The 22,479-nt window shown below is 43.9% G+C and overlaps 2 protein-coding genes across 5 annotated transcripts in view; both read right to left on the reverse strand.

Moving 5' to 3' along the window:
* The window catches only part of LOC106555157 (uncharacterized), a 28,049-nt gene extending 23,897 nt beyond the window's left edge, over nt 1-4,152 (reverse strand). For all 4 annotated transcript variants that reach the window (XM_087713495.1, XM_087713493.1, XM_087713494.1 and 1 more), the window contains exons 1-2: nt 3,991-4,152; nt 3,108-3,226 (exon numbers count right to left, since the gene is read on the reverse strand). In XM_087713495.1, coding sequence (XP_087569621.1) covers nt 3,108-3,226; nt 3,991-4,138 — 267 coding nt within the window. In that variant the 5' untranslated portion in view covers nt 4,139-4,152. The remainder of the gene's footprint in view (nt 1-3,107; nt 3,227-3,990) is intronic.
* A 1,749-nt stretch (nt 4,153-5,901) lies between these two features.
* LOC106554970 (E3 ubiquitin-protein ligase RNF152-like) lies at nt 5,902-6,513 on the reverse strand. Its single transcript, XM_014073727.2, has one exon. It carries the CDS (start codon nt 6,511-6,513, stop codon nt 5,902-5,904), a length of 612 nt encoding a protein of 203 aa, XP_013929202.1.
* Nucleotides 6,514-22,479: the final 15,966 nt, after the last annotated feature.

The raw sequence follows: 22,479 nt of genomic DNA on the forward strand, positions 1-22,479 counted from the left end.
TCCTTGATCCTTGTAGAGAGGAGAGATGAGAGCGGGAGGATTTTATCCACTAATTCAGGTCATTCTGCCACAGCACTCAAGGCTTTGTTGAGTCTGACAAGACCCTGAGTGTTGATAAGGCTCAAGAAAAATGTCAATGAGAACTTGTGCAGAGACAGTGAGAAGGAGCCAGAGATTGTCACGTGGTGTGAAAGAGCTGGCCTTGGGACTTTGGCCTCCATCTCTGCATCTGGAGACGTTCAAATTAGCAGTGGCTGAGTCTCATGTTTTCATGTGGGATTCAGGGGAAAAATGTAGAAAGCTATGAGGCAGCTGCTACTAAGTACGAAAGTATTATTTATGCTGTCTGTAATTTAAAAAAATAGTTGAATGGTTGCTTCCTCCAAATAATTTGCTGCTGCTACTATTACTACTATTACTACTATTACTACTATTACTACTATTACTACTACTACTACTACTACTTTTATATTTAAGGCCACTGAGTAAGAAAAACTCAAGATGGCTCCCAGAAGCCCATTCCTATTTGCTCTGTGTCAGAAGAGAAAGAGAATGAGAAGCAAAAAACCAGAAGTGTACAGTCTTGACAACTTGAAGACCTGCGTACTTCAACTCCCAGTTTCCCAGCCAGCATGTTAAAATTTCATAAAATCCATATAGAAATATGGGAGCGTCATCTTACATTTACTGACACTATGGTAATTGATTAAGCAGCCAATGTGATATAATGTTGAGGACCAGGATTGGGAGTTGGAATAACCAGGTTCTAATCCTCCCTTAGACAAGGAAAGCCTTGAGCCTTCTTAGCTTTAAAGTGAGTCGGATATTTCAAAATATATATCCCAGAAGAGGGAAATGGCAATCTATTTCCATATAATAGTGCCAAGAAAACTTTACTGTCCATGAAGTAACCAGGAATCACTCATTGTTTTCACTCCACAACATCCCACAATATAGGATGTTGGGCAATCTTTCTACAGCAGTGTTACCCTTAGGAATTCAGAGTTTAAACTTGTAATGGCACTGAAAAAGTGATTTATGATCATTTTTCACACTTACAACCATTGCAGCATGGTCACCTGATCAAAATTCAGATGCCTGACAACAAGTTCATATTTATGATGGTTGCAGTGTCCCGGGACCATGTGATCACCTTTTGTGACCTTCTAACAAGCAAAGTCAATGGGGAAGCCAGATTTATTTAACAATCATGTCACTAATTTAACAACTGCAATCTTTCACTTAACAACTATGACAAGAAAGGTTGCAAAATAGGGCAAATTTCACTTAACAAATGTTTCACTTAGAAACAGAAATTTTGGCCTCAATTGTGGTCATAATTCAAGGATTACCTGTTCTAGCCTGTCTTAGACTTGAAACCTGTGTGCATGACTTTTGGCTATTCTATCTCAGCCCAAACTACCTCACAGGGTTGTTGTTGTTAGAAAAATGGGAGGAAGAAAGTGTGTTGGATATGTTTCCTGCCTTGAGTTATTTGTAAAAATAATAAAGGTGGGATATAAATACATAAAAATGAAGAAAGAAAAGGTATATATGATTTATCATCATCTATCCAATCTCTAACTATTATGATTGTAAATACTAGATTATTGAAGTATAGCCAAGCTTTGTTACTTTATTTTATTTATGTGCCATAAGCTGGCACATACTTATACGTTCATCCACGATTGCTAAAAGTAGTATAGGTAAGGGAAAATAGCACTTTGTTTGTGCAGAGGGTTAGACTAGAAGACCTCTAAGATTCCTTCTAACTGTTAGTTCAGTGACAGGCTGCATGTTTTTCCATGTAGAAGATAGCAGATGCAATTGATGCTCATCTGCTTCTATCATTAGAGTGAACTCACCTCCTCAACCATCAGATGTTAAGAAAGGGCAAGAAGGCTGGCATGAGATACTGGATGAATTGGGCATTGTGCAATTTGTTCATCCCAGCTAAATTGTTCTTCAGATGAATGAGTAATAGATTTGACTTATTATTGCATACAGGTTCTGTGTGTGTGGGTTGGGAATAAATTTTATTCCCACCATTTTATTGTGTCTCGGGTAACAAAATATGTTAAGTGTTTTTTTAACAGAGTTAAAAAAAAAAGAATGCTGCTAAAACTCTAGATAGTTATACTACTCAATAGGAGGGGCTGGAGTGTCATTGTTTAGGGACACTGAAACTAGATTTCTGAGACTTTCCCATGCATTGGGACCGTTACAGAAGATGAGATAGCTCTGCGAAGTTCAGCCTCCCACTTGTCCTCTGCAGAAAAAAGCCAAAACAAACCCAGGCCACGAAAGACGCTCAAGGTTGGGAAAATTTTAGCCGCCCAGGTGTGCCTTTGAAATATGGCTCTTGTGCCATGATTAGAGACGCTGGGAACTTTTGTTCAGCGGTATCAGACGATTCACCCATCACCAAAACATGAAAAGCACATAGCAGAAACCATTTTGTGTAGTTTAGAGTATAGTGTGATGGTTCTGAACTGCTTGAATATTAAGGCAGCCTCACTTTAATAATTACATGGAATGAGGAAATAACTGTTCTTTCAGAATAATTATTATAGAAGGGTGTGTTTTGCATCCCTGCTTCTGCTCTTTTTAATATCATGTCACATAATGACATGTAACTTTGCATAATGAATATATGAATAATCACTATATTTTCAAAACTTTTATTAGCAAGCAAAAGACTTATAAAAGCTCAGTCAATATGTCTTCTGCTTTACTCCCCCCCCCTCTCACACACACACTGCCAGACATATTTTTTTTGCCCATTCCTCAAGTGATTTATGAATTCTATTCGCCATCAGCATACACATAAAGATGCACTTAGAGCTGTCATAAGCATATTATTTCCTAGTATTTAAAAATAAAGGTCAATGCAAAGTTATATTTCCTAGGTTGCTTTTGAATCAAATTAATCAAATGTGCAGTTTTGTGCAACATGCTTTTGAAAGGAAGCACAGGTTTAATTCTGGAGAACAAGTTGGTATCTCTGGCTGCCCTATCATTGCAATGTTATTATTCATCTTAGTTGCCACACAATAAATCAATAATCAATTATCATCTGACCCATACCACACATGATAAATGCTCACCAAATCCAGGATTTGTTCAGTAGTACTAGCTTCCTGTACAATTGTATCTGGTGTGCTATGAGGACTGGAACTACTCAGGACCGTAGGGACAGAAAACTTCTTCTCTGAGAAACTTGTCTCTGAGAAAGCAAAGGAAAAGGAGATTGGAAACTACACATTTATACACAAAACATAAATGCAATTGCTCTGTTTCCTGACATTGATTTTCCAAAAATGGAAGAGAGAAGAACAATAGAGAAGACACAATATTAATTACACAGATTATAAAAGAATTTCATATTTCCTTCTTAGAGCTCAAAACCAGAATTGTAATAACTCTGTGAGAAAAGTAAACTGAAGAGAAAATTGTTTAAAGACACTCAAGAATTTGAACCTGTCTTGTTAATCAACATTATGATTGTTACAAAGCCTCCCGTTTTCTTCTGGCAATTTAGCTGATGCAACTTTCCTCATGCACAAAACCTTATATATTACCCCATCTCCTCTTATCCAGCAAAATCCAAATTCTGCAAATGAGCCTCACGAGACTGAAGCCCCGGGAAATGTGGGAGAAAGACAGCCACGCTGATCTCAGGTAGCCTAATTGCCAAAGCTATCTCAATCCGTTTTTCAAATGAAGTCACACAGACTGGGAATTTCTGCAAATTGCAGTTCAAGTACAATTTGGGGAAAGTTGTATTAGACACACTGTTGCTCAGCTCAGTATTACACCCATGGCCCCTAACCCACATTATATTTCAAGACATTCAATAGTCCAAACAGTGTACCCTTTTGAATGGGCATTTCTGGATTTTATATGGTTTTCCAGCTCTTTCCTAAACAAAAAGAAAATGAGAAATGGGCAGGGAAAAGAAACAAGAATAGCCATAGCCTTTTCACTTACCTTGGGTAATCACAGCAGGTGTGGTCGTAGCCTTCGGATTTGCAAAGGGCCACCATTGGTACTGAGCAACACTAGGGGGAGTCAGCCCCCCCAACAGCAAGGCAAGGCAGAGGAAGCCCAATGGCTGGCTTCCCCTAAGAGTCTCCATTGCAGTTGTCTGCAGCTTAGCAGTCTCCACACTAACCTTTGTCACTTGTGATCCAAGTTCATATCAGCCCAAGGTGCCCGCCCACCAGTCTCTCTCTGCCAATCAGCATCTCATTTTAGAAGACATGTACAGTGACTAAGTAGTCTTACTCTCTCCCCCCCCCCTTCCTCCACATGCACGGCACAAGAGTAGGTTTTTTTTTTTTACTTTGCATTTTTTCAAATTCTGAATCTTTTATGTGCAGAGGGGATGGGGGAATATTGATATCAAATTATACGTACTTATTTTGCTTTTCAAGTCACCCTATTTATCTTACTACTAACTGTAAAGGGCCATGGCAATAACACATTACAGGCAGTCCTCAACCTACAGCAGTTTGCTTAGTGACCATTCAAAGTATTGAAAAAAAAGTTTTTTATGGCCATTTTTCCCACTTATGGCAGTTGCAGCATCCCCAAATGGTCACATTTGGATGCTTGACAACTGATTCACATTTATGATGGTTGCAGTGTCCTGGGATCAAGGGATCACCTTTTGCAACTTTCTGAGAAGAAGAATCAATGGGGAAATCATATTCACTTAACATCCATGTTACTAATTTAACAACTGCAGTGATTCACATAACAAATGTGGCAAAAAAGTTGGAAAATGGGGCAAGACACACTTAACTAATCTATCACTTAGCAACATAAATTTAAGGCTCAATTGAGGTCATAGATTGAGTACTACCTATATTGCATTTGATTCCGTTCCATAACCATGAGCATTGGCCACCTGTGAACTTTTAACCAAAGGTTAAAACCAAAGTTACTAAGCATCTAATGAAATGAACTGGAGTCCATGAATCTTTATGATGCTAAAAGATTATTTTTGATGAATTATGTTTAGTCTGGAGCAATCATCCAAAGCAACCCACTAATTTCAATTAACCAGCTTTCCAAATATTGCAGAACCATAAGTTCCCTCACTTTGAATATTTTCTCTCTTTTTTAAAACCCTTCCTAGCTTCCTTTATTGCTATTATGCTTACGGTCTCATTTCTTCTTTTTTTTTTAAAGCAAACAAACAAAATCGTTTAAACTACAGAAGAAAATAGAATGAGCATAAACACACACATGTATTGCATCTAGAAGATTTTTAATACTTAAAAAAAAATCCCTTTCTATACTATGGGACAAATTTTTAAAACCATTTTCATGAATGTGCAATTTGAAAGATACAAAAAAGTCCTCGTGGCCTAAATGATTAAATTTCATAACTTTCCCTGCTGCTATTGAAAAATAAAGAGAGGATTACATTTTTGCTATATATGAAGAACACTGGGTAAATTAATTGTCTTCATTCCAATGTTTAATTCTATTTGAACCCACAGCATTTTCATTTGTAAATCAACTACTCTGAAGAGACAAAGAAAGGGAGAGATCATAACCTGTATAGTAGAACCAGCTAAATAGACATTAAATCTCATAACATGATGAAATCATTATAGATTATAGATCATTTGTTAAGTATGCATTGCACTGTATGCATGCAGTCTTCTTTGATATTGTCACCAGCAAAGAAACACTGGATATGCCTCGCATTCTATTAGCGGGCCTTGCTGTCCTACTTTTTAAAGCAGACTCTGGACTGTCAATCAGCTTGCTTGGCATCAACGATTCAGTCCATGTGACAGCATTTCACCTCCTGGTCTCCCGCCACCATCAATACCCCCCCCAAACCCCTCAATCTAGCTCACAAGAGGAGCTTGCTTCAGCTTTCTTTCAGCTGCAGGAGATGACAGTGAAACATTTGGAGATACATGAAATGTTGTGGAGGACAATACCTTGAAGATAAACTATGACACAGGCCACCAGGATGACAGCGAAAACCACTGAACAGGTGGAGCTTTTCACAATGCCCCACTGGCCTTGTTCCTCTTCTCCCGTAACCTGCGGTATCCCAGCCTGCAATGGTTGTTGTTCGGCTGGGGTTGTGACCGTCGTGAGAGACCTCTGTTGGCTGCTTGGCAAGTGAGGACAGTCAATGTCTCCAGGCAATAGAGAGCTCTCATTGGAGGTGGGCAAAGGCAACATGTAACTCTCGTTGCTAGGAAGCTTGATGAAGACTGGAGAATGCTCTGAAATGTGGGGTATTGCAATCACGGCAGTGACCTCTGGATCATCAGGCAACTGGGAGACAGAGTACCCAGGTGGGAGTCTAGTGATACTTCGGCACCATGGACACTTCAGATCTCTCTGGCTGGTCCTCATCTTCTGAAGGCAAACAGAGCAACAAGTATGATTACAGCCCAGTAACTTGGGTCTCCTCCGTGGGTTGTAGTAATTGAAACAAATCTGGCACTCCAGCAGAATGTCCCGGGACAGATTCTCCATGGTTTCCCAACTATTCAAAAACAAAAGATATCACACTGACTTGCAGTCCAGTCCAAAACCCGGTGGCTAGAGCTGTTCTTGTCCTCCAACGATGACTATTTTGTATTCTGCTTCCAAAAAAAATGAAGGCATAAAGTCTAGAAGGAACTATCTGACTGGAGGTCCATCAGCATCTGAAACTCTCATCGTGTCTCATCTATCTCTTTCAGCCTGATATCAAGCAGGAAATATTCAGCTGCTTGCAGGCAGGAGGCGACAAGCATGAAGCACAGTTATGACAGATCTTTGTTCTGCCTGCAGTGTATTACAGGAAGCCAAGGTTAGATAGCAACAGCAGCAAAATTGAATATTCCCATTGGGGCTGACAGCTGTTGTGATTCACAGCAGTATCTGAAGTCCCACAGACATTCCATCCTGGTTGGCCATACAGCAGTTGATATGTCTTTTACTTTAAAACTTTTTTTCTTTTCTAGATGATTAGTTTAGTTTAGTTTAGTTTAGTTTAGTTTCACTTTATTTGTATGCCGCCCTTTTCCCTGGGGGGACTCAGGGCGGCTCACAGTTCAAAGGGGGGGGGGAAGGACAAACAATTTACAACATAAAAGCACTACATCATTTAAGAACTCAACAGTCATACAATTCGAGTAGGGGTTAGAGTCTTTAACCCCAGGCCAGCCGGGATAGCCAGATTTTAAGTGCGGCGCGGAAGGTCTGGAGGGTGGTGAGGGTCCGGATCTCCACGGGGAGTTCATTCCAGAGGGTCGGAGCAGCCACCGAGAAGGCTCTCCTCCGGGTAGTTGCCAGTCTACACTGGCTGGCTGATGGAATTCGGAGGAGGCCTAATCTATGCGATCTTATCGGTCTAGTGGAGGTAATTGGCAGTAGGCGGTCTCTCAAGTACCCAGATCCAATACCATGAAGGGCTTTGTAGGTGACAAGTAGCACCTTGAAGCGCACCCGGAGATCAACAGGCAGCCAGTGCAGCTCGCGGAGGATAGGTGTTACGTAGGTGAATTGAGGTGCACCCATGATTGCTCGTGCGGCTGCATTCTGGACCAGCTGAAGTCGCCGAATACTCTTCAAGGGCAGCCCCATGTAGAGCACATTGCAGTACTCCAGCCTAGAGGTCACAAGGGCACGAGTGACTGTTGTGAGGGCCTCCCGGTTCAGGTAGGGACGCAACTGGTGCACCAGGCGAACCTGGGCAAATGCCCCCCTGGTTACAGCTGACAAATAGCAGTTAGAGTTATATACCGCTTCATAGGGCTTTCAGCCCTCTCTAAGTGGTTTACAGAGTCAGCATATTGCCCCCAACAACAATCCGGGTCCTCATTTTACCCATCTCGGAAGGATGGAAGGCTGAGTCAACCCTGAGCCGGTGAGATTTGAACAGCCGAACTGCAGAACTGCAGTCAGCTGAAGTAGCCTGAAGTGCTGCATTTAACCACTACGCCACCTCGGCTCGGCGTTCAAAAGTCAGCTGAGGGTCCAGGAGGACTCCCAAGTTGCGAACCCTATCTGAGGGGCGTACAATTTGATCTCCCAGCCTGAGAGATGGAGCACTTGGCCAATTCGTGGGAGGGAAGCACAACAGCCACTCGGTCTTTTCTGGATTGAGCACAAGCTTGTTAACCCCCATCCAGTCTCTAACAGCCTCAAGACCCTGGCTCATCACGTCCATCGCTTCATTGAGTTGGCACGGGGCGGACAGATACAACTGTGTATCGTCCGCATATTGATGGTATTTTATCCCGTGCCGTTGGATGATCTCACCCAGCGGTTTCATGTAGATGTTGAAAAGAAGGGGGGACAGGACTGAACCCTGCGGCACCCCATGTGTTAGGGGCCTAGGGGTCGATCTCTGCCCTCCGACTAACACCGACTGCGACCTGTCCGAGAGGTAAGAGGAGAACCACCGTAAAACAGTGCCTCCCACCCCCACCTCCCGCAGTCATCGCAGAAGGATACCATGGTCGATGGTATCAAAAGCCACCAAGAGGTCAAGGAGCACCAGGATGGAGGCATGGTCTCCATCCCTGGCTCTCCAGAGATCATCGGTCAATGCGACCAAAGCGGTTTCTGTGCTGTAGCCAGGTCTGAAGCCGGACTGGAATGGATCGAGATAACTGGCTTCCTCCAAGGATCGCTGGAGCTGAAAGGCCACCACCTTCTCAACAACCTTCCCCACAAAGGGGAGGTTGGAGACTGGATGATAGTTGTTTAAAATGGCTGGATCCAAGGATGGTTTCTTCAGGAGGGGTCTCACCACCGCCGCCTTTAAAGCGGGGGGAAAGACCCCCTCCCGAAGGGAGGCGGTAACAACCGCCTGGATCCAGCCTCGTGTCACCTCTCTGCTGTTTACAACCAGCCAGGAGGGGCACGGGTCCAGCACACATGTGGAGGCGCCAACAGCTCTCATCGCCTTGTCCACGTCCTCAGGGGTAACAGCCTGAAAATCAATCCAGCGATGGCTTACCAGATTATCCCTTAGTGCCTCGGCTGGTTCTGCAGAATTGGAGTCCAGGTCCGCCCAGAGCCGAGCAACCTTGTCCGCGAGAAATTGGACGTAATCCTCAGCCCTGCCCTGCAGTGGATCGCCTGTGTCCCTCCTATTTAAGAGGGAACGGGTTATCCTAAACAGGGCGGCTGGGCGTGACTCAGCGGACGCAATCAGAGAGGCAATATGTGATCTCTTAGACGTCCTGATTGCTCGAATGTATTCTCTGATGCAGGTTGTTAAAAGTGCTCGGCTCGATTCGGATTTACTGGACCTCCAATTGTGCTCTAGGTGTCTCTTCCGGCGCTTCATCTCCCGGAGTTCCTCAGTGAACCAAGGAGCCCTCTGGGATCCACTTCCTCGGAGCGGCCGTAGAGGCGCAATCCAGTTAAGGGACTCCGTCGCTGCCGAGTTCCAGGCAGCAACCAGAGTCTCCACCGGACTGCGGGCGAGAGTATCAGGAATAACCCCAAGCTCCAACTGGAACTCCAAAGGGTCCATAAGTCGCCTGGGGCAGAACCACCTGGTCGGTTCCTCCTCCCTACAGTGGGGGTTTGGTCTCCGAAAGTCAAGCCTCAATAGGTAGTGGTCCGACCATGACAGGGGCAAGATCTCGCTACCCCTCAGACCAAGATCACAATTTCACTGCTCCGAGAGAAATACGAGGTCAAGCGTGTGACCTGCTGAGTGGGTTGGTCCCCGGATTACTTGGGTCAAGCCCATGGTTGTCATGGAAGCCATGAACTCCTGCGCTCCATCAGAGTGTTCACCGAGTGAAGGCAAGTTGAAATCCCCCAGAACCATAAGTCTGGGGAACTCAACTGCCAGCTCGGCTATTGACTCGAGGAGCGAGGGGAGGGCTGCTGCAACGCAGTTGAGAGGCAGGTACGTTAGCAGCACACCCACTTGACCCTTGAGGTCCAACTTCACCAGCAGGGACTCACACCCGACAAGCTCCGGAGCAGGGATCCTACGAGGTGCTAGAGACTCTCGGATAACAATGGCCACACCCCCACCCCTTTTCTGGGCCCTCGGCTGCTGGAGCACCTGAAAGCCCTCTGGGCACATCTCTACAAGGGGGACTCCTCCCTCTGGGCCCAGCCAGGTTTCAGTAATACATGCCAGGTCTGCCCTCTCGTCTAAAATTAAGTCCCGAACGAGAGGAGCCTAATGAACTACAGACCTGGCATTTAGCGACAGCAGCCTGAGACCAGGGTCCTGATTACTCGCGCCATCTGGCCTTGGAGTGGGACTCATAGGGCTGGAAGGAGGGATCTCTGTAACGTAGCGAGCCCTCCTTCCCCGGTAATGGCCAGCCCTAAAGTCCCCGCCATATCTGCCCCTCCCTGTTAAGACTGTAATGCTCCGGCCTACTCCCGTGTCCGTAGTCCCTCCACTCACCCCCATAGTCCCTGCATTTTCCGACAGGCCCTTCGAATCAGTCATCCTGAGATTGGAGTAGGTCCAGCTCCCCCCCCACTTCTGCGAAGCACTCAGTGTGGGGGAACCTGGTTCCCATCCCAGTCTCACTTACATACCCAAACACTCACTCACTCACTCACACCCCCGGAAGAAATTTTAAAATACAACAATATAATAAAACAGATTAAATCTGTTGTAAAGAGACAGTTTGGTGTAGTGGTTAGGGTATTGGATTAGAAACTGGGAGGCCCTAAATTCTAGCCCCACTTTAGGCACAAAATCAGCTGGATGATCTTGGATCACTCCATTGTCCTTCGGCTGTAGGAAGGCGGGCAGGGATGGGTTCTGGCAGTTGCTACTGCTGGTTTGCTTATGGCTGCACTGTGTGCGCGCATGCACAGTGCAATAAAAATTGCTCTGTGCATGCGCAGAAGCAAAAAACAAGATGGTGGCGCCTACAGTGCGCTAGGAGAACTGGTTCAGGGACGTGGCAGGCCTGGGTTGTTTCCAGTTCCAGCGACCCAGGCCACCAAACCACTACTGGTTCGGCCAAACTGGTCCGAATGGGTAAGACCCCACCAGTGAAGGAGGCAATGGCAAACCACTTTTGAAATCTTGTCAAAAAAACTGCAGGGACTTAGTCCAGGCAATCACCTGGAGTCAACACTAACTCTAAGGCACAAAAATAAATTAAACAACAACAACAAAAATCAGCTCTAGTGGAATTAAAATACCAAAACTCGAAACAGTTTAAGAGGACCACACATTACTGTCCTGAATTTAATGTCTACTATATGTAAATGTTTAGGCATCTTGAAATGTTAGTGCATCAGGAACACTCATTGTCTTAAATGGGTTTAAGGCAATTACATTGGTAATTTTGAAAAAGTAGTTGAAATTTGGAGCTACTAACAGACCTCTGACACTGTTAGGCCAAATATTTAGTTCCTTAAAACAATCCTTTTTGTTTTCCCCTTTGCCTCTCTCTGATAAGTGCAAATCTACTAAAAATTTAGACTAAATAACATTCTTAGGCGTCAGTAGTGATAATAAGGTTTCTGTGACACAGGGCAACACTTTGGGTTTTGAAAACAGCTCAAGGTTGCTTTAATGTAACAGAAACAAGGAGAGCAGAGGTATTCAGAAATTGTTTACAACAACTGAAGAAAACCATACTTCTTCAATCAAAGTCTCTTCTGCAACCTGAAAAACCATATTTATCCCTGTATAACATATATATTAGCTTATACAGTGGGGCAAAAAAGTATTTAGTCAACCCCCAATTGTGCAAGTTCTCCCACTTAAAAAGATGAGAGAGGCCTGTAATTGACATCATAGGTAGACTTCAACTATGAGAGACAAAATGAGAAAACAAATCCAGACAATCACATTGTCTGGATTTGGAAAGAATTTTTTTTGCAAATTATGGTGGAAAATAAATATTTGGTCAATATCAAAGGTTCATCTCAATACTTCGTTATATATCCTTTGTTGGCAATGACAGAGGTCAAACGTTGTCTGTAAGTCTTCACAAGGTTGGCACACACTGTTGCTGGTATGTTGGCCCATTCCTCCATGCAGATCTCCTCTAGAACAGTGATGTTTTGGGGCTGTCGCTGGGCAACACGGGCTTTCAACTCCCTCCAAAGGTTTTCTATGGGGTTGAGATCTGGAGACTGGCTAGGCCACTCCAGGCCTTGAAATGCTTCTTACAAAGCCACTCCTTCGTTGCCCGGGTGGTGTGTTTGAGATCATTGTCCTGCTGAAAGACCCAGCCATGTTTCATCTTCAATGCCCTTGCTGATGGAAGGAGATTTGCACTCAAAATCTTACGATACATGGCCCCATTCATTCTTTCCTGTACACAGATCAGTTGTCCTGGTCCCTTTGCAGAGAAACAGCCCCAAAGCATGATGTTGCCATCCCCATGCGTCACAGTAGGTATGGTGTTCTTTGGATGCAACTCAGCATTCTCTCTCCTCCAAACACGATGAGTTGTGTTTCTACCAAACAGTTCTACTTTGGTTTCATCTGACCATATGACATTCTTTCAATCCTCTTCTGGATCATCCAAATGCTCTCTAGCAAACTTCAGACGGGCCCGGACATGTACTGGCTTAAGCAGGGGTACACGTCTGGCACTGCAGGATCTGAGTCCCTGGCGGCGTAGTGTGTTACTGATGGTAGCCTTTGTTACGTTGGTCCCAGCTCTCTGCAGGTCATTCACTACCCTCCCCCGGTGTGGTTCTGGGATTTTTGCTTACTGTTCTTGTGATCATTTTGACCCCACGGGGAGAGACCTTGCGTGGAGCCCCAGATCGAGGGAGATTATCAGTGGTCTTGTATGTCTTCCATTTTCTAATTATTGCTCCCACAGTTGATTTCTTCACATCAAGCTGCTTGCCTATTGCAGATTCAGTCTTCGCAGCCTGGTGCAGGTATACAATTTTGTTTCTGGTGTCCTTTGACAGCTCTTTGGTCTTCACCATAGTGGAGTTTGGAGTGTGACTGTTTGAGGTTGTGGCCAGGTGTCTTTTATAATGCTAACAAGTTCAAATAGCTGCCATTAATAAAGGTAATGAGTGGAGGACAGAGGAGCCTCTTAAAGAAGAATTTATAGGTATGTGAGAGCCAGAAATCTTGCTTGTTTGTAGGTGACCAAATACTTATTTTCCACCATAATGCAAATAAATTCTTTCCAAATCAGACAATATGATTGTTTGGATTTGTTTTTTCATTTTGTCTCTCATAGTTGAGGTCTACCTATGATGTCAATTACAGGCCTCTCTCATCTTTTTAAGTGGGAGACCTTGGCCAATTGGTGGCTGACTAAATACTTTTTTGTCCCACTGTATATAAATGAAATTATCTTTGGGGAAGAGATATGACTTTGCCTACATTAAACAAATATTTGAGAAGGAAAGAAAAAGGAAAATTCAGAAATATTTATATAAATTATGGAAGAAACACATATTGATTTACATAAATTGACTACAGGGATGAGAATTCTGGAATGTAGCTCAGAACAACTGGAGGACATTGGTTGGGATGATTATCTTAGCCCAATTTATTTTGCTTCCAACTCTACAATTCTATGAGTAAAGGATATGTTAATATTTGAGTTTAGTAAATATAGTTATTGTTTTTCTGCTAATATTTCCCTCCTGCCTTTTCCTAAAAAAGCCTTCTCCAAGCAAGGGATGTTCAGCAGTATTTGAATGGCTGTCCCCCAAATTCCCAGTTAAAATGGTTGTGGGAGTTAGTTCAAAGGCTAACTCTTTTGAAGAACATTATGTTAAAGAAGTATGTCCTTAAAATCCCTCCTCTTCCTCCATCTCCATATTTAGGGATGCCAGGCTTAAAAAAACCCAGATGACCATTAGCAGGTCGCACGGTGATGAAGAAACCTTTGGTGTCATCTCGTACCTATCTTGATTTTTGTGATCCAGATATAATAGCTCTACTCATTTTATAGCTAAGAATTGTGGAAGTTGTAGTCTCAATACACAAGGAAGGTCCAATTGAGGAAAGCTATAGTTGTGATAATTTGTTTTCTCTTTTACTTTACTATAGTAGACATTTGTGAGAATATAGGATGGCCTAGTGCTCAAGAATCCACTTTTCTCTTCAGAATTAGGCTAATAGTGTTAAAACTGAGGCCCTTTCAAAGAGAAAAAAATGCTCATATTTTCTTGAACAAGACTCTCTCTATTCCCCAAATTTAGAGCAAATAGTTTGTTATGTTAAAATCATTGGACCTTAGCCAAAGATTGGAACATCTGGTTATTTTTTTCAATTCAATATGCAGTTTCTTACTCATGTAGCTTGAAGGTACCAGAACACTGCATGTCTTCAAGCTCATGAAATGTGAACAATTATCTGTTCATTTACTACATAGGCTCTGGTTTATACTGATGGTATATGTTCTAGCTGGGAGAACGCAGGTGGACAAACGGAGGCGAGCCAGGACTTCAAGAAGCTAACAGCTTTAATGCTAACAGGTTGCCAAACGCGGCACTTCACAATTCACATGTCTCAACTAACTGGCAATAGCTGAGCCCTGTTTCACAGCTCTTTATATATGTCGACTGTCAAACAAGTAACCAATCAGAAACGAGTACAGCGCCCCCTAGTCAATGGACCAGAGGAAAAACTATAGAACATAGCACTCCTTCACACATAGAATGTGCATGCGTAATCTTCCAAGTAGCCCAGGTGGCGCCGGACTCGCCCTGATCTTCCCAGTGTGTCTTCGGCCGCCATAATGGGAAGGGCACTTTCCGTGGCCTGTTGAATCTACCAATCTGGTCTCTGTCGACGCCATGGAATATCACTGGGAAGAACAGGTAAGTCTATGGTTGGTGTTTCTACAGCTCTATTGGACCTGTCGGGGGAAGGAGACCGAGGCAGTGTACTATGTTCCCCAGTTTTGGCTAGAGTTGATTGCGTATTTGGCAGGCATTGTTGCTGATCCGCCATGTTAGGGAATATTTGTCTAGCCTTAACTGATTGATATGGCGCTTCCATATCCTGCCGTCCTCTATCTCTAGTAGAAAGAGCACGGCCCTGTTATTTGTCTGACTATGTCTGGTAACCATAATGGATGGCCAGAGTAATTCCTGGCATACACTGGTGTGTCCAATGAAAACCCCCTGAGCTGACTATGACAGTCCAAAGGCCTTATAGGGGCATATTCAGGGTGTAGCCTATCTAACATTGTCCTAATGCGCCAACCCATTAACAGCTCTGCTGGGCTTTTGTTGGTTGTGGTAGATGGAGTGGCATGCTGCCACAATAAGTATTTGTCAATGTCCTCCTGCCAGTTGACCAGACCAAACCTCGCTAACACCTCTTTTGCTGTTCTGACACATTCCACTAGGCTACTAGCAGCGGGATTGAAAGGGGCTACAAACGCATGGCATATCCCTAACTGGGCAAAGAAATTGGCTAGAATGGCAGCAGTAAACTGGGGCCTATTGTCAGATACGACCAGATCTGGTAACCCATGGGTATCAAACACCCGCCTTAAAACTTGGATTTTTGCCGGGGCTGTGGTTACAGACATTAAGCACACTTCTACCCATTTTGAAAATGCACCAACAATTACAAAAAAAGTCTGGCCCTTAAAAGGGCCTGCTAAATCCATGTGTACCCTGGACCACGGAGCCCTTGGTTGTTCCCAATTGTGTACCGGGTCCCTGGGACAAGCCAGTGGGATTCCTGGCACTGGGTGCAGCCAGAAACCCACCGTGCAATGTCTTGGTTCATGCCCAGCCATCAGACATAGCTCCGGGCCAGTGACTTCATCCGGACTATGCCCGGGTGGCCCTCATGAAGTGTGTTGAGCATAGAATCTCGAAGGGAGGCCGGAATGACCACTCTGCTTCCCCACAGGAGGTAACTTTGCTGGAAGACAGTTCGTGTTGTTGGTTAGCAAATGGCCATAATTCGGCGCTCAGTGGGCCTGCCAGCCAACCCCTTTCGGTCCACTCCAGCACCTTAAAGAGCAGTTTGTCACGGCCCGTGTGTTTAGCCACATCAGCTGCAGTGATCGCTAGCTGCATTTCATCAATCAGCAAAACCGTGGAGCTGGCACCGGGTCTTCCACTGCAATCGGTAACGGGCATCTGCTTAGCGCATCCGCGTGGCTAATGTACTTTCCTGGCCTTAATGCAAGGTATAGTTATATGCCGCCAGGAACACAGTCCATCTGGTGAACCAGGGAGACAGAATTTGAGGCGTCTGTCAGTCCCCCGTGATGATGCTCAACAGTGGTTTGTGGTCAGTCACTAAGTGGAAATGATGGCCATAAAGATAGGAGTGAAAACGTTTCACCCCTGCTACTATAGCCAATGCTTCTTGATCAAGCTGGCTATAGTTCCTTTCTGACGAAGACAGGGTGTGAGAGAAAAACGCAACTGGAGCCTCGAGTCCTGGTGGCAAACGGTGACTTAGGGCTGCGCTGACCCCATAAGGGGATGTGTCACACGCCAACACTAAAGGGAGAGACTCATCGTATTGCAGGAGAACACTTTTGGACCTGAGGAACTTCTTAACAGTTTCAAAAGCCGCGGCTTCTTTCGCCTCCCACACCCATTTTGCCGATTTGTCTAGCAATGAAGCCTTGTGTGGTAGGAAAATGTTATAAAAGTTCAAAAGTCCCAAGAAAGCTTGTAGTTCAGCTTTAGTGGTCAGCATCGGGGCTTGACAAATAGCTTGCACCTTGTCAGAGGTAGGATGAATTCCTGTCGCATCAATCAAAAATCCCAGAAATTTGACCTGCAGTACCGTGATCTGGCACTTGGTTGTTTGAAGCTTCAAACCCACATCTCGGAACCGGCGAAATACGGTACGGAGGCAGGCCAGTAGATCAGGTAGGGATCGGGCCGAAACCAGGACATCATCAAAATAAGGAATGACACCCGGTATTCCCTGCAATAACCTTTCCATTAAATTTTGGAAAAGTCCAAACTGGATTCGGTTGCACTTGAATGCGCCCCTATGCGTGACAATAGACTGGGTTTCAGCAGTTGCTTCATCAACAGGCAACTGCTGATATGCCTGAGCTAGGTCTAATTTAATGAAGATTGTTCCCTGGCCCAGAGAGTGCAGCAGGTGCTGCACCACGGGCAACGGGTATGCGCTCTGCTGCAAAGCCCTATTCAAAGTACATTTAAAATCAGTGCATATGCCCACAGACCCATAACTTTTAATTCGGGTCACAATAGGTGTTTCCCAATGGGTGCAATCAATGGGTTCTAACATCCCTTGGGCCAGTAATTTATCAATTTCCGCGTCTACTTTAGGCTTTAATGCAAAAGGCACCCTGCACAGCTTAAGCCGCCGTGGTGAAAATTGAGGATCTAAATTGAAAGAGATTGGGGTACCAGTGTACCTTCCCAACCCTTCCTCCAAAACTTTGGGGAATTCCTTAATCAGCATATCTAAATGTGGGGTACACTGTATCTGGTCAATCCCTGTTATTCTCAACCCCAGGGCTTCGAACCATTCCAACCCTAACAGACTTGGCCGGGGACCTTTCACTATAATTAGTGGTAACTTCTTGCAAAATTGCTTAAACTGTCCCCTACAAAAATATTTCCCCAAAACCGGAATGGAATTTCAGCCACAGTTTCAATCTTGTCTGAAGTAAGCTAGGCACGAGCCTTTTAGCAGTCGTCCAAGAGATTATGGAGACAGCTGATCCTGTGTCTACCTCCATAGGGCAGGACCACTCTTCTAATTTGACTGTGATAAAAATCTTTCCCCTTGGACTATGGGTAATCTGGCCAACTTCAGCCTCTTCCCTGTCCTCATGGACAGCAAAACATGACTCCCTTTTCCTAAATGTCAGGCCCTGCCGAGTTTGGATGGCTTCTTATAATACTGACTACTGCTAGGCGACTTGCCCTCTAGCGCACTAGTGCAAGATGCAGCCACCCTGCAGACCTTGGCTAAATGCCCCACTTCCCACAATGGAGGCAGACTGTATTCTTAAAATGGCACTCCGCTCTATCGTGTCTAACTCCACACCCAGGGCAATTATTGGGGGTAATAGGGGGCTTACCCTGTTGACCTCTGGCCTGCTCCACCTTCAACCGATGTATTTCATCGTCCTCGGTAGCCACCTCATCAGTGATGACATCTTCATGGTACACATCAAGTGGTTTCCCCGTGGTTTGAGGTTTGGAAAATCTTTGAATTTCCTCCATCGATCTTGTGACAGTTCCATCGCTCTGGCCTCATCTAGAGCCATCTGTAAATCTAAATTCAGGCTTGGCCAGTAGGCGGTGATGTATGTGGAGGTCTCTAACACCCCTGAAAATCTGGTCCATAAGGACATCATCTAAATCCCTAAAGTTACAATGTAGAGCAGCGGCCCGTAATACAGCCACATATTTGTAAACTGTCTCTCCCTCACGCTGCCGGCGCACTGTGCGGGAAGGTGTTGGGGCATAATGATTCCTTAGTTTTGCCATTAACACATTCCATGACACAGTGTGAATGGACTGCGGAGCTACTAGCATACACGCAATATTAAACATCTCCGTGCCACACAAATTTAGGAAACACAACTTTTTTGCTGTTCTGATAGATGAGTATAATCGTTAGCTTCTAAAAAACATTCAAATTGGGAAATATATGAGTCCCAAGGTACTGTGGCCCCGTTAAAAATGGCTAATGTATTCATTGAAGCCATTCTGAGGTAATGTTTTCTCACTTCGTCGACTAATCAGTGGCAGTCTTCGTAGTGAATGAGACTTGCTCGACCTCTCGTCGAGTGATTCCCCTGAGGGAATTCAGCTCTTGTGACTTAGCTCAAAGATTAGTGACTTTTATCAGCTCTGCCTGGGCTCCGCCTCAGCATCCCATCCTCGTCGCCAATGTTCTAGCTGGGAGAATGCGGGTGGACAAACGGAGGCTAGCCAGGACTTCAAGAAGCTAACAGCTTTAATGCTAACAGGTTGCCAAGCGCAGCACTTCACAATTCACACGTCTCAGCTAACTGGCAACAGCTGAGCCCTGTTTGACAGCTCTTTATATATGCCGGCTATCAAACAGGTAACCAGTCAGAAATGAGTACAGCATCCCCTAGTCAGCGGACCAGAGGGAAAACTATAGAACTTAGCACTCCTTCACACATAGAATGTGCATGCGTAATCTTCCAAGTAGCCAAGGCGGCGCCGGACTCGCCCTGATCTTCTCAGTGTGTCTTTGGCCGCCATAGTGGGAAGGGCACTTTCTGTGGCCTGTTGAATCTACCAATCTGGTCATAGCAGAACATAGCAATATAATGATGGCATGGTAGCAGAAGGGATTGTGTGGTAGCAGAAGGTAGCAGTATAGTAGCAGAAGGGACATGGTGGCCCAGTGGCTAAGATACTGAGCTTGTCGATCAGAAAGATCGGCACTTCAGTGGTTCAAATCCCTAATACTGCGTAATGGAGTCAGCTCCGTTACTGTCCCAGCTTCTGCCAACCTAGCAGTTTGAAATCACGTAAAAAAAAAAAAGTAGTAAGATAGGGACCACCTTTGGTAGGAAGGTAACAGTGTTCCGTGAGCCTTCAGCATTTAGTCATGCCAGCCACATGATCACAGAGATATTGTTGGACAACAGTGGCTCTTTGGCCTTGAAACGGAGATGAGCACCATCCTCTAGAGTTGGGAATGACTAGCACATATATGCGAGGGGAATCTTTACCTTATGGTAGCAGAATAACACAATTGGAAGGGACCTTGAAGTTCTTCTAGTCCAAATCACTGTTCAAATAAGAACCCCTGTACCATTTCAGAAAAATGCTTGTCCAATCTCTTTCTAAAAACCTCCAGTGTTCAAGCACCCATAATGTCTGGAGGCAAGTCATTCCACTGATTAATTGTTCTACTGGTCAAGAAATTTCTCCTTAGTTCTAGATTGGTTCTCTCCTTAATGAATCTCCATTTCTTCTTGCCCTGCCTTCAGGCACTTCGGAGAATAAATTGATCTCCTATTCTTTAGGGCAGCCTCTTAGATTTTGGAACAGTGATATAATTTCATCCCTATTCTTTTTATTAAACTACACATACTCAATTCCTTCAAATGTTCTTCATATATTAGCCTTCAGTCCCCTCATCATCTTTCCTGTTCTTCTCTGCACCTTTATTTTATTTTTTCATATTGTGATGTTCAAAACTGTGATATTAAAAACGGATGCAATATGCCAAGTGAGGTCATTATAAAAAAGTAAAAGTAATCATTGGTTGTGTTTCTCTCATACTGGCCAAAGTGTGTTTGTACTTTGTTTATCAGTTTTAAGCAATGGTGACATAGTTATGACCAAGGCTGGTCACCTAATCTGTTCTTCCTCTATCTTGCTAAATAATGGGTAGCTGATATATATATGTAACTGCAGTGCAGCGTTAACCTTGATTAGGGAATGTGCAGACTGAAGATTTGCTCTTCACCAAGTGGCTGAGAAATTACAAATATGAGAAAGTTCCGTAGTAAGCAGGAAGAAAGACGTGTGTTTAATGTCCCCTTGATTGTTTAATTATTTATGAATAAAATATAGGGAATGTTCAGGGAGGATGTTAGAAGTGGGTTGGTCAGAGACATGAATATTTATATATTATTAGCAGGCAATGCAGTGTTTTTGACTGAGAAGTCACGTATCTGAATATCCATCCCAGGGGTGGGTTTCAACCGGTTTGCGGCGGTCCTCACAAACCGGTTGGTCAGTAAACCCGGAAGTAAGTAACTTTCGGGAACGGCGAAGAGCCCACCTGCCCGCCCGCGCTCCTTACCGGTCTTTGAAGGCTTCTGTGCTTCCACGCAGGCGCATGGCACATACATCCCCTGCGCGATTCTCTGCGAGCAGCTGGATGGCACATACAGCGCCTGCGCGAGTCTCCACGAGCATCGCGCAGGTGCTAAGACACATGCGTGAACTGCGCGCGTGCACGAGGACACCGCCGGCCCCATTCCAACTGAACCGGTTGGAACAGGATTAGCAACCTACCCCTGATCCATCCCAAATAACAAGGAAGGTAAATTACAACCAGAAGAATATATGGTTATCAAAAGTAGTAAAAATGAAAAATGGGTCTAAGTATGTACCTCTACAAATTATATTATGGTTATTATTTATTTTCCAATGTTTCTTCATATCTGTGACTTGTTCCAAGGCTTGACCACTCAATATATCTAAGTTATTCTGCTCTATAATTAATGATGCCGAGAAAGGCTGCATTAAATTAATTTTGCTTTGTTTTGTGAAAGACTGGCAGCCACCTTTGGATGATTTCTGAAAGAAATGCGCCCCCTGCAGGTTTTTTAGTGTAGTTTTCAACTTCAAAGTCTATATACGTGTGGAAGTTGACAATTTTTCTTTCCAAAGAGCTTCCAATTCATATGGTTGTTTATCTGAAAAAAAGAAGATAAATAATAGAAATCAGGGCAGTTTAACAATGAGAAGAACTTGATTCTTTTGGTGAACTCTGGGGGTAATTTGGTGAACGCTCCGTAAGTAATGGGGTGTGCGATTGTCCCCAAGTAAGGAAATAAACATTTTGTTCACACGAGGGCGCTATTCCCAAAGACTTAATTCATATCACACGTGCATACTAGAAAGTAGTTGAAAATGAGATTATTAAATTGATTTCCAGCAGGATTACTTTTTTCTTCATAATACTTGGCATTGTGTACATTATAGGCAAGGTACCATCTATGGCTTAGCCTGGTTAAGAAAAGAAAGATGGGAGAAATTTAGAAAATTTTGCCTAAAAGGAAAGCCATAATACGTATTTTATTTTTTGGGTGTTTAGTGAACTTTTATTTCTTTTCAGTTGCAATTCAACATCTTCACCCATTACCTCTTGCTAACAAATATACTAGTTTCCTTTTGTGTGAGAGCTATCATTTGGAGAGAAAACTGTGCACCAAATATAGTTCTTTTTTCCAAAGATGCTCTTTATCGGCTATGACTGACAAGCAACCTCTGGTTCAAAAGTTCCTGAAATCCTTGAGAATGAGATTTTCAATGTTGGTGCAAGTTTGTTGCAACTGGAAACATATTTCTGCATTTGTCTCTAACGTCCCCACTTCAGTGCTTGAAGAGTAGAAAAACGGGGCAATGATAATGTACAACTTTCAGAGGGTTTGGAGATATTCCTCAATCAACCACTGCGAATGAATATATGTCAATGAAAAATCATATTGCCACCATTTGGAATTTGGACTGCCATGGAGATCAAAGTAAAACATGTGATAGCACAAGGTTTGATTAGTGATGACTTAATGCAATGGATAAAGCAGATAAAGATATAAACTTAATGACAGGACAGATAAAATTCAGAGACAAGGCAAAGATTTTAGGAAAACAGTTAAGTTTCATCCTCCTTCCTATAAAACCTTAAATTGGTAGAACAATTGCCAGCTTCTGAAATTAAAACAGTAACAACAGGGCTGTATATGGGAAAGATATAATGGTATAGTTCATATGAGATTCAGGGTAAAAACCTCATTGAGCTGGGAGTTAATTCCAGTGCACAGCTGTCCATTTATTTGA

Source organism: Thamnophis sirtalis, unplaced genomic scaffold, assembly GCF_051295495.1.
Source record: "Thamnophis sirtalis isolate CommonGarterSnake01/CBP01778 unplaced genomic scaffold, rThaSir2_p1.2 scaffold_4, whole genome shotgun sequence".
In the NCBI taxonomy this organism is placed as follows: domain Eukaryota; kingdom Metazoa; phylum Chordata; class Lepidosauria; order Squamata; family Natricidae; genus Thamnophis; species Thamnophis sirtalis.

Bases quoted from the DNA above. Each gene is read 5' to 3' on its own strand.
- LOC106554970 (XM_014073727.2), bottom strand. From the start codon at position 6,513: ATGGAGAATCTGTCCCGGGACATTCTGCTGGAGTGCCAGATTTGTTTC.